At 40.9% G+C, this 13,722-nt stretch overlaps 1 protein-coding gene across 1 annotated transcript in view; it reads left to right on the forward strand.

The window, feature by feature from the left end:
* Ctr9 (CTR9 homolog, Paf1/RNA polymerase II complex component) overlaps nt 1-13,722 on the forward strand; it is a 35,458-nt gene that overhangs the window by 10,444 nt on the left and 11,292 nt on the right. The window contains exons 6-16 of the mRNA XM_008853476.3: nt 767-915; nt 2,762-2,869; nt 5,484-5,591; nt 5,700-5,936; nt 6,116-6,205; nt 6,309-6,437; nt 6,546-6,729; nt 11,348-11,436; nt 12,188-12,373; nt 12,454-12,541; nt 12,717-12,865. Of these exons, the coding sequence (XP_008851698.1) occupies nt 767-915; nt 2,762-2,869; nt 5,484-5,591; nt 5,700-5,936; nt 6,116-6,205; nt 6,309-6,437; nt 6,546-6,729; nt 11,348-11,436; nt 12,188-12,373; nt 12,454-12,541; nt 12,717-12,865 (1,517 nt within the window). The remainder of the gene's footprint in view (nt 1-766; nt 916-2,761; nt 2,870-5,483; nt 5,592-5,699; nt 5,937-6,115; nt 6,206-6,308; nt 6,438-6,545; nt 6,730-11,347; nt 11,437-12,187; nt 12,374-12,453; nt 12,542-12,716; nt 12,866-13,722) is intronic.

A 13,722-nucleotide genomic window follows, 5' to 3' on the forward strand; every position in this document is an offset into this window, starting at 1 on the left:
GACCCGAGTTCAGTCCCCAGAATCCAGGGTAGAAGGAAAGAGCCAACTCTTGAAGATTATCCTCTGATGAGTACATGCATATGCACACACAATAATATAAATAAAATCTTTTTTAAAAATTGAAATGTAGCCAGGCATGTGGCCCACTACATGGGGCCAGCACTCGGGTGGCAGAGGAGGCAGATCTCTGTGAGTTCGAGGCTAGCCTGGTGCCTATTAGCGAATCCAGGACAGCTGCTGCTACAGGGAGACCTTGACTCAAAAAAGAAGACCCCTCCCAAAAAAAAAATTGAAATGGGCCAGGCATGGTGGCACTCAACACACCTTTAATCCCAGCACTTGGGGAGACAGAAGCAGGTGGATCTCTGTGAATTCAAGGCCAGGCTGATGTACATAGCAAGTTCTAGACCAACCAGGAAAAAGGAAGGAAGGAAGGAAGGAAGGCAGGCATGGTAGTTGAGGTACACTGCAGTATTTATAAGTATTGTGGTTTTTGTTTTTTTATTACCATTTTAGGGTCTGATTTATTTTAGGTATTTTGTTTTATGCTGGGCATGGTACCCATGATAGGAGAGAGGAGTGTGGAATGGAATGGTCTAATCTCTAATGAGGTTATAGGCCAAGCAATTTTTTTTTTTTTATAGAGCATTGATACTTCGGCTAATTGGGGAATTTTGCACCTCCTAAATAATGTTAAGCATTTTTGTGATTGAACGCTTAAAATGTCCTACATTGACAGGACAGTTGACTTTATTTTATTTTTTAGCTGAAGTTCGTTTAGGAATGGGCCATTGCTTTGTCAAACTTAACAAACTAGAGAAGGCTCGACTCGCATTCAGCAGAGCCCTGGAACTCAACTCTAAATGTGTGGGAGCACTGGTTGGACTGGCTGTTCTAGAGCTCAACAATAAAGAGGTATGAGGGGAAAAAGTTCTCTACCTTCCAATTTGTCAGGTCTATGGTCCCTTCTCTAGAACTCTAGAGCCAGGTATGCTTTAGATAGAGATCAAGAGTTCAGATTATAGAAAGGTGATGTCTCTGTGTAACATGCTACTCCTGAGAAAACTTCAATTTCTGTGGTGAAGTGAGCCACTGTTCATACCAAGAGGATGGCCTCACAGCTTAGATGAGGTGTCTCCCCAAACAAGTTTAAGACCAACACACACTTCAGAATTTGCTTTAGAGCTTTTTGAATTTTAGATTCTCAGATAAGAAATTGTAGACCACATATCTGTTTGGAATGTGTCTGATTGCAAGTAACAAAAAAACCTACACATTCAACTGACTTAAACATAAGCATTTTATAGTTTGCTAAACCAGATGTCTAAGGTCTCAAAGTTACACTTCAGTGTCATCAAACCCAGAGTTTTTTTGTTTTTGTTTTTGTTTTATGTATATGCGTGTGTTGCCTGCATGTAGGTAAGTGCACCTATGTCACACAGTGCCCACGGAGGACAGAAGAGGCTGTCGGATCCCCTGGAACTAGAGTTATGGACAGTTGTTAGCTGCCATGTGGGTGCTGGGACTCGAACCCAGGTCTTCTGCAAGAACAGTGTTCTTAACTGCTGAGCCATCTCTCCAGCCCCCCAAACCCAGAGTTTTTCAATAACTTTCTGTCTACCATCCCTTAATGTATGACCTTTCTTTGTGTCTATCACCTCATAGTCATAAGATGGTTACTGCAGCCCCAGAAGTGTGCTTATTACATTATTGCTTTATGTGCTTATTACATAAAGCAAAGGGTTTTCCTCTAGGGCTTTCTCACAGACACTCCAGCCAATGTGAGAAGGCAGCTTCCTGTCCTGCTTCTTTATGTAATTGTAATTGTCCCAGCAGGGTTGCCAGGGTTTCTCAGCATCAGCACTGTTGACATTTGGGCTAGATAGTTCTTTGTTGTGGGTAACTCCTGTCTGTCATAGGATGTTTAGCAACATCCCTGGCCTTTACCCACTAAGTACCCGAAACATCTCCCCAGCTGTGGTGACTAAAAATAACATTGTCTTCAGTTGAGAACTTCTGCCTTCCGCCAGTCTGCAGAGAAGGAGACTACCTTATAATGACGAGTTTAAATAATCTTGATTCATCCCCTGGGATTGGGAAGAGGGAAGAGAGCTTTCCTTCCTGAAATCAAAAGGTCTACACAGTTTGCAAAATCTGATTCTGTTAGCAAGGTAAGAGGGGTGAAATGACTGCCACACCAAGAAGACAGCTGAGACTAGACTAGGAATCAATAGATTCCTCAAGCAAGAACTAAAGGGGAAAAAGAAAAAGGGACACAACCCCCCCACACACACATGTACAGATCGAATACTGGGAGTTAAAACAAGGATTTCATTGCAAATGCAGTATTAAAAATCTTGAGAGGCTTCTGGTTCCTGTCACATAAGTTCTGTCTCTGAATATGACACATATTAATCCCACTTAAAGTGTACAATTCTGAAAAGCTGCTGAAAAACAGTGTTTTGGGGGGATGGCTTCCATTATTTGCCCTCAGAGTCAACATAAATTATTAAGACTGATACTGTATTTATTACCTGCACCCAATATCAGAGGTGGGGAGGTCTTTACAGTGGAGGTACTAGCAATTTAATAACTGATAATTTGAAATGAAATTTTTTGTCCTTGATGAAGATTAACAAGCTGTATGGTGGTGCCTGAGCTTGGGGTTGTACATCCTTATTACTCAAGACCCAAGAAACCTTGAGAAAAGCACTAATTAAGTAGTGTTTTCACTCCACTCTGTTGCACTGTTTTCTTTTAGGCTGATTCCATCAAAAATGGTGTCCAGCTTCTCTCCAGAGCCTATACTATTGACCCTAGCAACCCTATGGTACTGAACCACTTGGCAAATCACTTTTTCTTCAAAAAGGTAGAAGACGTTTTATAAAATTTTGATTTGTTTTCCTGGATGTAGCCAATGCTTAATTTTGTTTAACTTGGAAGGAAATTTTAAAATGTCAGGTTTTTTTGGTTTTGTTGTTTCCCAGATTAGAGCTTGTATTAGTTACCTGGGGGCCAGTATATTCATTCAGTCATTTAACTCTTTATTGACCCTTTGTACTATGCACAACACTGATAGGATGTGACAATGAACAGACTGCTCTCTGTACTCAAGGAGTTCTGTTTCGTAGAAACCACAGGCATGTAGGCAAATGTAAATGTAAAAATAAAGGCCTCTGCCCACTTCAGGGGAGAAATAAGGAAGTGATCAAGTGGTAAAGAAAGGTTCTCACCACAGCAGAGCTTCTAAACTTGTGTTAAACTAGGTGTTTAGGAGGCTATCACTAGGTGTTGAAAGAGGTAAGACAAGGGTCTGAGATAGCCTCAGCCATTGGAGTACTCAGAACATAGTACATATTGGCATATAACAGGTAGTGTGCTAGAGCCAGATAGTGGAGCACTTGCTTAATAGAATTTGTGTACTTAGTAGGAACAAGGAGCCAGTGATTGGAGCACAGAGCATGCTGGTCTTGATATGTTCCACTAATTTTGTAGAAGCAATGGTATTTTAGATTTCTTACAATACTAAATTCAAGATCTCATTGACAAAGCTTTTTTTTCCATTTTTTAAAGTTTTATTAGTAAATGTTAATTATACATAATAGGTTACACTGTGACATTTTCATATATGTATATGAATGATACGCTTTGATCATATTTGCCTCCCATTACCCTCTTGTCCACTCGATTCCCCTTCCTCTTTCCAACTAGTGCCCCTACTTTTTCTTGTCAACCCAGTGAATTTAATTAAGGTTGCTTACAGCAGCTTGGGTGACAGGTTATTTACAGGAGCACAGCAACTTACCAATAGCTATACCACTGAAGAAAATGTTCCTCCCTCCCCCCTAGCAACCACCAACTGTTTACAGATTCTCATAGAGGGGATGGTACCTTGTGAACCCCTTCCCCATTAATGAAGTTTCATGTTTTTTAAAAAGATTTGCTTTTGTGGGTACTGGAAATTGAACCTTTAACATTTTGGTTGTTAGCCTTAGCCTTTAATGGCCGCGCTATCCTTATGTGTATGAGTGTTTGCTTGCTGGTATGTATGTGCACCACATGGGTGCCTGGTGCCCGTGGAGGACAGAAGAGGGTTTTGGCTCCTCTAGAACTGAAGTTACAGACAATTGTGAGCCACAATTCGGGTGCTAGGAACCAAACACAGGTCCTCTACAATTGGAGCAAGTCCTCTTAACTGCTGAACCATCTCTCTAGTCCCCCTCCCCCACCACACCACCCATTGACAAAGTTGTTATGTATTAAATAGAAAAGTTTAACTCACCATATTCAAACCAGGGACTAAATTTACTATGAACTTTAAAATATTTATGGGGTCTGGAGAGATGGCTCAGCGGTTAAGAGCACTGACTGCTCTTGCAGAGGACCCGGGTTCGATTCCTAGCACCCACATGGTGGCTACAAACTGTCCTTAACTCCAGTTCCAGGGGATCTGAGGCCCTCTTCTGACCTCTGCGGCATTGCACGACCTGGGTGTGCTCACATACATGCAGGCAATACACTCATACACATAAAATAAAAATAATTTTTTAAAAAATCGTTACATAAAAAATATTTATATAACAATTTAGGTAAAAGTTAACAAAGATATGTCAGTCTTAATACGAGCTGCTGTGTTCTTCTTACTGTTACTCGTGTGCATTCAGTGCTTACTAAGTCTTAAGCATGGTTCAAAGTGCGTTCCAGACTTCTGTAAGCTCTGAGTCCATCCAATGAGATAAGCAGTCTGGTGCCTCTTTTTTTTGTCCTCCCTCCTTCCTTCCCTTCTTCCTCTTCCTCCTCTTCTTTTTCTTCTCTCTTTCGTGTGTGTGTATGTGTGTGTGTGTGTGTGTGTGTGTGTGTGTGTGTGTGTGTGTGTGTGTGTGTTACGTGTTTGTGTGGACATGTGCTCGTGTGTGTAAATGCACAGAAGTATGAGGCCAGAGATCAATGTCGGGTGCCTTCCTTACCATTCTCCCACTTTTTTTTTTTTTTTTTGAGACAGGTCTATCACTCAGCCTGGAGCTCATTCATTTAATTAGGCTGGTTGGTTGTGAGCTCCAGGGTTCCTCCTTTCTCTGTCACCCCGTGCTGGGGTTATTACAGACATAAGCCACCATGCACAGCTTTTATGTGAGTGCTAGGGATCTGGATTCAGATCTTGATGCTTGCACAGGAGGCACTTTACCAACTGAACCTATCTCCCCAGCTCTGTGCCCATTTTCTTGATGAGTGAATATAAGCAGAGTTAGTAGCTTAAGGCCATGTAGCTACTAATCAGTGCTGTATTTTCTACAGCTAGAAAAGCACAGCAATTTATTGATTAAGCTTGAAGCTATAACTGTTAGATACTAAAATGCAACTATTTAGAGAGAAGATGGAAATACACATTATAGCTAAATGAAATGTTACTGGTTAAGATAAAGCAGCTATCCAAGCAACCTTCCAACATTACTCAATTGATTTTTCTGATGGCCAATATTCAGGATTATAGTAAAGTCCAGCACCTGGCTCTCCATGCATTCCATAATACCGAAGTGGAGGCTATGCAAGCAGAAAGCTGTTATCAGCTGGCTCGATCATTCCATGTTCAGGTAAGATCATTTTGTCTCTTTAAACATCTGGTCCTTTTCTTAGAGGTATTCAGGTCTTCTGAACACCTCTATACATAGTGTTGGTCTTGTTTTATTTTCATCTCTTAGGAAGATTATGACCAAGCTTTTCAGTACTACTATCAAGCCACACAGTTTGCTTCGTCCTCTTTTGTGCTACCATTTTTTGGTTTGGGACAAATGTATATTTATCGAGGTGACAAAGAGAATGCATCTCAGTGCTTTGAAAAAGTTTTGAAAGCTTATCCTAACAATTATGAGACTATGAAAATTCTCGGCTCTCTTTATGCTGCCTCAGAAGATCAAGAAAAACGAGACATTGCCAAGGTATGTTCTAAGAACCGTTGCTGGCCTAAGACGCCCAGCTGTTGCTGTACAGCTGTGAGTAATTGCTTGCTTATCTGAACTCCTTCCTCTTCATAACTGTTGTTGGCTTGTTCAGCAGCTTACAATAGCCCTTGTTTTTCACCTTGACAGCTTTACTTTCATGATCTCGTTTATCCCAGGGTCATTTGAAGAAGGTCACGGAACAGTATCCTGATGATGTTGAAGCTTGGATTGAATTGGCCCAAATCTTAGAACAAACTGATATACAGGTATTGAAGTCTGCTTTTTGTCTCCTAAATGGTTGTTTTTATAAGCCAGTGTGGTATTTCTCTTTGATTTGCACATGTACCTTTTTCCACTGTAAAAATATAGGGTGCCCTTTCAGCCTATGGAACAGCCACACGAATCCTTCAGGAGAAGGTGCAGGCTGATGTCCCTCCTGAGATTCTGAATAATGTTGGGGCCCTCCATTTTAGACTTGGAAACCTAGGGGAGGCAAAGGTAGGAATAATAGAAACCATCCTTTTTATGTACTTAGGTTAAATGCATCCTTTCCTTCTGTGTGTGCAGAGTCTTTTTGACGATGTCACTTTCTTTTCTTCCTCATAGAAATATTTTCTGGCATCACTGGATCGAGCGAAGGCAGAAGCTGAGCATGATGAGCACTATTACAATGCCATCTCTGTTACCACATCATACAATCTAGCCAGACTCTATGAGGCCATGTGCGAATTCCATGAAGCAGAAAAGCTATATAAAAACATCTTACGAGAGCATCCCAATTATGTTGACTGTAAGAATTTTCGACTTTTCTTGTATGATAAAATTCCTAAATTCTGGGGCTGGAGAGATGGCTGAATGGTTTAAGAGCGCTGGCTGCTCTTGCAGAGGACCCAGGTTCAATTCCCAGCACCCACGTAATGGCTAACAGCTGTCCATAACTCCAGTTCTAGGGGATCTGACACACCGTTCTGACCTCCAAAGACATTGTACAACACAGGTGCACTTACATACATATACATATACTCATACACATTTTTTAAAAATTCCTGGGCAAGGGGGCTGGAGAGATGGCTCAGTGATTAAGAACACCGACTGTTGTTGCAGAAGACCTGGGTTTGAATCCCAGCACCCACATGGCAGCTAACAACTGTCCGTAACTCCAGTTCCAGGGGATCCTAAAGCCTCTTCTGTCTTCTGGGGGCATTGCACAACACTGGCGCACTTACCTACATACAGGCAATACACACATACACATAAAATTTTTTTTTAAGATATTAAAAAAATATATTTCCTGGGCAGGGACCCAGATTCAGTTCCCAGCAACCACATGGTAGCTAACAGCTGTCTGTAACTCCAGTTCCAGGGGATCTGACACCCTCTTCTGACTTCCATGGGCATTATATGACACTAGTGCACTTACATACATGCAGGCAATACATTCATACATATTTTTAAAAATCCTAAGTTCGCTGGGCTTGGTGGTGCATGCCTGTAATCCCAGCACTTGGGAGGCAGAGGCAGGTGGATTTCTGTGAGTTCAAGGCTAGCCTGGTCTACATAGTAAGTTCCAGGCCAGTTGGGGCTACAAGGAAACCCTGTTTCAAAAAGACCAAAAAAAAAATCCTAAATTCCCACAGCAGCAGCAAAATTTAGGGGGGGAAATCCTTCTTAGAACCACTAATAAAAAAAATTGGAGGTTCTAATGTCCCCTCTTGAAGGCAGATTGGTATCCTTAACAAAAAGCTGCAGCCGAGAATGGTGGTGCAGATCGATAATCCAGCACTTGGGAGGTGGAGGCAGGAGGATCTGGAGTCCAAGACCAGCCTCACTGCACAGCAAAGTTGGAAGCCACTCTGGGCTACCCAAAGTTTGAGGCCACCTGTCTCAAAAACAAACAAAAAACAGCAGAAGGTGCAGTCTGACCTATATTTATGCTGGAAAATAAGAGTCAACAAAAATGACTTGAGCAGTGCTAGATTGCTATGCTCATGAGTCAGCTACAGCTCCTTGGCATATTTAATAATGGCTATAGTTTGTCCTGTTTTAATTTCATACAGACATTTTTACATTGTATAATAGTAGTAAGAGAAGTGTTTTTCCTCCAAACAATTCTTACTAAGATGTCCTACTTTTAGTTTTTACAACCTAGACATTGTAAATTACAAAAGTATTAAATTAAAAAAATAACTTAGATGCTGTATATTAGTCCTTTTCCAAGGTTCCACTGTCTGCAGTTACATTTACCTACAGTCAACTGTAATCCCAAAATATTAAATGGAAAATTCCTTAAATAATTCATAAGTTTTAACTTGTGCACTATTCTATGCTGCGATGAAATCTCATATTCGCACTCCACCCAGCCTGGGATGTGAATCATCCCATTGTTCGATGTGTCCATACTGTTAATGACTTAGTAGCCACTGTGGGTAGCGGATTGACTGTTAGCATATCAGTGTTTGTGTTCAAGTAATCCTTATTTAATAATGATCCCCTGGTGCAAGAGTAGCGATACTGCAAATTCTGATATGTCAAAGAAAAGCCATAAAATGTTTTCTTTAAATGAAAAGTTGAAAGTCTTTGACTTCAAAAGGAAAGAAAAGGCACATAGGGCTACTAAGAACTACAGTATAAGATATTTTGATGGGAGGCAGAGGCAAGTGGTTCTGAGTTCCAAGCCAGCCAGAGCTATATAGAGATTGTTTCAAGAAAAAAGCTATTTTGAAATTCCATATTCAAATTATTATAGTCTATTCTCACTCATCTGTTATTCTATTTGGTTACTAGTTACTGTTGTTAATCTTTTTCTGTCCCTAATTTATAAATTAAGCTTCATTATAGCTGTATATAAGTGAAACTAGAGTATTTCTAGTGTTCTTGCTATATACAGTTTCAGGCATGTGTAGGGGCCTTAGAATGGATCCCCCAAGGGTAAGGGGGCGAAATACTGTACTTAAAACATGATGTTTGGACTCTAGTCAAATCAGAATTATTGACTTTTTATCTGTGAAGCCATGATGGAGTCACAGTGATTTAGAATAAATATGACATGTATGAGAATGCTGTAAAGAAACCCTTTACTTTGTACGCTAACTTAGAAAAAGTTTTTAAAACTTTTTGGGGAATTTGTGTGTGTGTGTGTGTGTGTGTGTGTGTGTGTGTGTGTGTGTGTGTGTATTTTGCAAGCATATTTGTAGGTGCACCATGTGTCATGCAATGCATGATACCAGAAGAAGGTGTCAAATCCCCTGGAACTGGAGTTACAGGTCCTTGTTAGCCAACATGTGGGTGCTGGGAACCAAACCAGGTTCTCTGCAAGAGAAGTCAGTGCTCTTAATTGCTGAGCCAGTTCTCTTAACTCCTTGAGGAAAAAAAATGAAATAAATTTTGGCTCTGGAGAGAGAGGTGGCTCAGCGGTTAAGAGCACTTGCTACTTGAGTTCTGTTCTGAGTACCTACTCACAACCATCTGTAACTCCAGTTCCAAGGGTCTTGACTCCCTCTTCTGGCCCATTTGGGCACTTCATGCATGTGGTAATATACATGCAGGCAAAGCACTCTTATACTCTATATTAAAAAATAATTTTAAAAATAATAAATTTTGGAGCTGAGGCTACATCAGTTGATCTGGGGCTTGCCTTCCATGCAGACTGGGTTTCAGTCCTCAGTACTGCAGAATCCAGGCATCTTGGTGCATGCCAACAATCCCACCACTCAGGAGATGGAGGCAGGAGAAACCAAAGTTCAAAGGTCATCTTTGGGTACATAGCAAATTTGAAACAAGCCTGGGGTACATAAAACCCTGTCTCAAAATAAAAATTGGGACCTGGAGAGAGAGCTCAGTTGGTACTTGGTGTGCAAGCATAAGGACCTGAATTCTGTCCCAGAGCCCCTGATAAAAAAGCCAGGTGGTGCATGTTTATAATCACAGCACTGGTGAAGGTGAGATAGGAAGACCTGCGGGGCTCACTGCCCAGCCAACCTAGCCTAAAAATAGTAAGGTAATAAATTAAGGAATAAGATTTTAGTTGAATGCCAGACTGAACTTAGATAGGCATTTAATGAACCATCATTGGTTTCTTTTTTGTTTTGTTTTGTTTTGTTTTTTTAATTTGGGTTTTTTTTTTTGTTGTTGGTTTCTTTTGTGTGTGTGTGTGTTTGTTTGTTTTGGCCATTTCGAGACAGGGTCTTCCTGTAGTATCAGCTAGCCCAGAACTTGCTGTGTAGACCAGGCTGTCCTTGGTCTCCTAGAGATCTGCCTACCTCTGCCTCCTCTGCTGGGATAAAAGACGTGTGCTGCCATGCCTGGCTATTTTTATTTATTCATGATTTCTTGAGGCTCTGGTTTTTTTTTTAATATTTATTATTTTTATTTTATGTGTATGTGTGTATTGCCTGCATATGTGTAAGTGCACTCGTGTTGTGCAGTGCCCGAAGAGGTCAGAAGAAGGTGTTGGATCCCCTGGAACTGGAGTTACAGATGGTTGTTAGCTGCCATGTGGGTGCTGGGAATCAAACCTGGGTCCTCTACAAGAACAGTCAGTGCTCTTAACTGCGGAGCCATCTTTCTACCCATTCTCTTTTTCTTTGTTTTTTAACATTTATTAATTGGGGTGGGTGGCATGCATGTGCCATACATAGCACACTGTGGAGGTTAAAGGACAATTTGTGGGATTCAGTGCTCTCTGTCTACATTCTGACTTCCAGGAATCAAACTCAGATTGTCAGGGTTCAAGTATCTTTACTTACTGAACCCTCTCACTGACTTGATTACCTATTTTCAAGAGAAAACAACTTAATTTTTGTGGCACTTTACTGTTATTTTAGTGGAAGAGCCACAGTTACATCTTGGTCCCATATAGCCTGTTTTTATTTTGTTATATGATGAAATAACTTTTTTTTTTTCGGTCTTTTTGAGACAGGGTCTCCCTGTAGCCCCAGCTAGCCTGGAACTCACTATGTAGACCAGGCTAGCCTTGAACTCACAGAGATCTGCCTGCCTCTGCCTCCTGAGTGCTAGGATTAAAGACGTGTGCCACCCCGCCCAGCTGTAAGATGAAATAACTTTTTAAGAAAAAGTACCTTTCATTAGTTTACACCAGAGAGAAATGAAAAACAGAACCTTCTTGGAGGCTGTTTAAATATCTTAGTTCGACACACGGACTTGGAGCTGGTGCTGGCATTGGGAATGAAGTGGAATCAGTGTTCTCTCTCTACATTGTGACTTCTGGGAATCAGACTCAAATTGTCGAGGTTGCCTCATTTGATTAATGTTTAATGATTCGTCACCTGTGAGAGACTTTTCTTTTTGAATGTTTTAATTAAACATGATTGTTCAAAAGTATGACTTTAATGTTTTGATCCTTCACATGTAGTTTTTGAACATAAAAGCTTTTAAATGTATGTTTTCAGGCTATTTGCGCCTGGGAGCTATGGCTAGAGATAAAGGAAACTTTTATGAGGCTTCAGACTGGTTTAAGGAAGCTCTTCAGATTAATCAGGTTGGTGATGTTGACTCTTTGGGGTTTCAGAAATAATTGTTTTCCTTTTTACTCTTCAAAATTATTTTTTCCTTTTAATGGCTACAGTATCTCTAGTAACCTTGGAATCTCTTTTTTAGTGACTTGTTTTGTTTTGATTGCTTCACTTGTTAAACATTAAAGAATTCGGTAGTTTGCATAATTTTAGTCATGTCATAACGGGGACCACATCTTTTAATACATGAATGCCTTCTATTCCCTCCCTCTAGTGTTTTCTTCCTTCTTCCCATCCTGTCCTTCTGCTATGCTCAGCTATGATCTGACTCGTGGCTTAGCCTCTCTACTCCACTTGGTTTTTTGTTAGTTAACACTCTCTTAGAAAAGTTTACAGTCAGTGTCTTAGTATTTTGAATGGAGTCATAGAGGTTATCTAAGCTTCTGATTGTGAAGAAGATGTGTACCCTAGTACACATCACGGATAAGAAGATGTGTATCCTAGTACACATCACGGATAAGTGTGTACACAGACAACTGAAAGGAAAGCTTCATGGGTCATTATTTGCTCTTACCAGTAGACAGTATGCTGCCATGTTTATTCTGTTCTTTTGCGTTTTGCACGTTGATACATACACTAAGTTGATTTTGCAACTCAGTGGGTCTCAACTCTGAGTTCAGAAGCTACCGTTGTAATGTAGCTATAAACCTCTAGTTGTTGGCAAACACTGGTCTCTCAGAACCAGATTACAGAGTTTACATCTTTTTCTGACTTTAGGATCACCCAGATGCTTGGTCTTTGATTGGTAACCTCCATTTGGCAAAACAAGAATGGGGCCCGGGCCAGAAGAAATTTGAAAGGATATTAAAGCAGCCATCTACACAAAGTGACACTTACTCCATGCTAGCCCTTGGCAACGTGTGGCTCCAAACTTTGCATCAGCCAACCCGAGACCGAGAAAAGGTAATCCCTGTAGTCTTTTTCAAGAAAACATGTTTCGCATGCTTGTTGAAATTTTCGGTAATGCTTCTTTCTTCTTCCAGGAAAAGCGTCATCAAGATCGTGCCCTGGCCATCTACAAGCAAGTACTCAGAAATGATGCAAAGAACCTGTACGCTGCCAATGGCATAGGTGACTATAAGCCTCGGTATCCATAATGATTTGTGAGATGAGTCTTTGGAGAAATGCTTGTAGATCCGATTTTCCCGCCAAATGTAATCAGTGTAGTTGTTTTAAAATTGGACTTTGAGTTGTTTTCTGGCCTCAGTTAGGACATTCTCAAATATCAGCCTTTGTGTAACTTTAGGAGCTGTTTTGGCCCACAAAGGATACTTCCGGGAAGCGCGTGATGTATTTGCCCAAGTGAGAGAAGCCACAGCAGATATCAGTGATGTGTGGTTGAACTTAGCACACATCTATGTGGAGCAAAAGCAGTATATCAGCGCTGTTCAGATGGTAATGTCTTGTCTTCCAAGATGTTTGCTGTCATGTCCTTGGTGAACCATTCTGGCTCTCATGGAGTCCTGGGCCTTTCTCTTCTGATACTGTTGTCTTTTCAGAGGCTTCTGTGTAAATAAGGCCAGGCTTTTGTGTCCAGACAGATGTGAGTCCGGTTCCATCACTAAACATCTATAAAGTGGAGGTCTCTGACCTCAGTGTTCTGTGAGGATCCAGTGTGAAAAGTACTGGGTACTAACATGTCAAGACTTAGTAAGTGCCCAGTAAATAGGAGAGTTTAATGTTTATTCATTGAATTTCTGAAACTGAACTGAGTATTGGAAATGTTAAATGATTTGTTGTCATTGTCATTGTTGATGCCTTCTTTGTTTTGTGATTTTTTTTTTTAACTTGTCTCTCTATACTGCCCTGGCTGATCCTCCCACTTCAGCCATCCAAGCACCTGTAACTACAGTCTATTATTGCCCCCAGTTTAAATGGCTTACCTTTTTAAATGATTTTTATTTTTATTTATGTGTATGTATGTGTCTTGTGAATGTTTGTCAGTGCCTGCACAGGCCAGAAAAGGGGATTGGTTCTCCTGGAGCTGGAGTTAGAGGCAGTTCTGAACTACTGGGGAGACAAACTTTCCAGTCCTCTGCAAGAGTAGAAAGTGCTCTTAACTGCTGAGCTATATGTCTAGACACATGGCTTATCTTTTAAAACAGAAAAGCGGCACATGCCTTTAATCCCAGCACTCGGGAGGCAGAGGCAGGTGGATCTCTGAGTTCAAGACCAACCTCGTCTACATAGTGAGTTCCAGGCCAGTTGGGGCTACAGGGAGACCCTGTCTCAAAAAGAACCCCCCCCCAACC

The sequence above is a fragment of the Nannospalax galili genome, unplaced genomic scaffold (assembly GCF_000622305.1).
Source record: "Nannospalax galili isolate Female #2095 unplaced genomic scaffold, S.galili_v1.0 scaffold44, whole genome shotgun sequence".
NCBI classification, from domain to species: Eukaryota; Metazoa; Chordata; class Mammalia; order Rodentia; family Spalacidae; genus Nannospalax; species Nannospalax galili.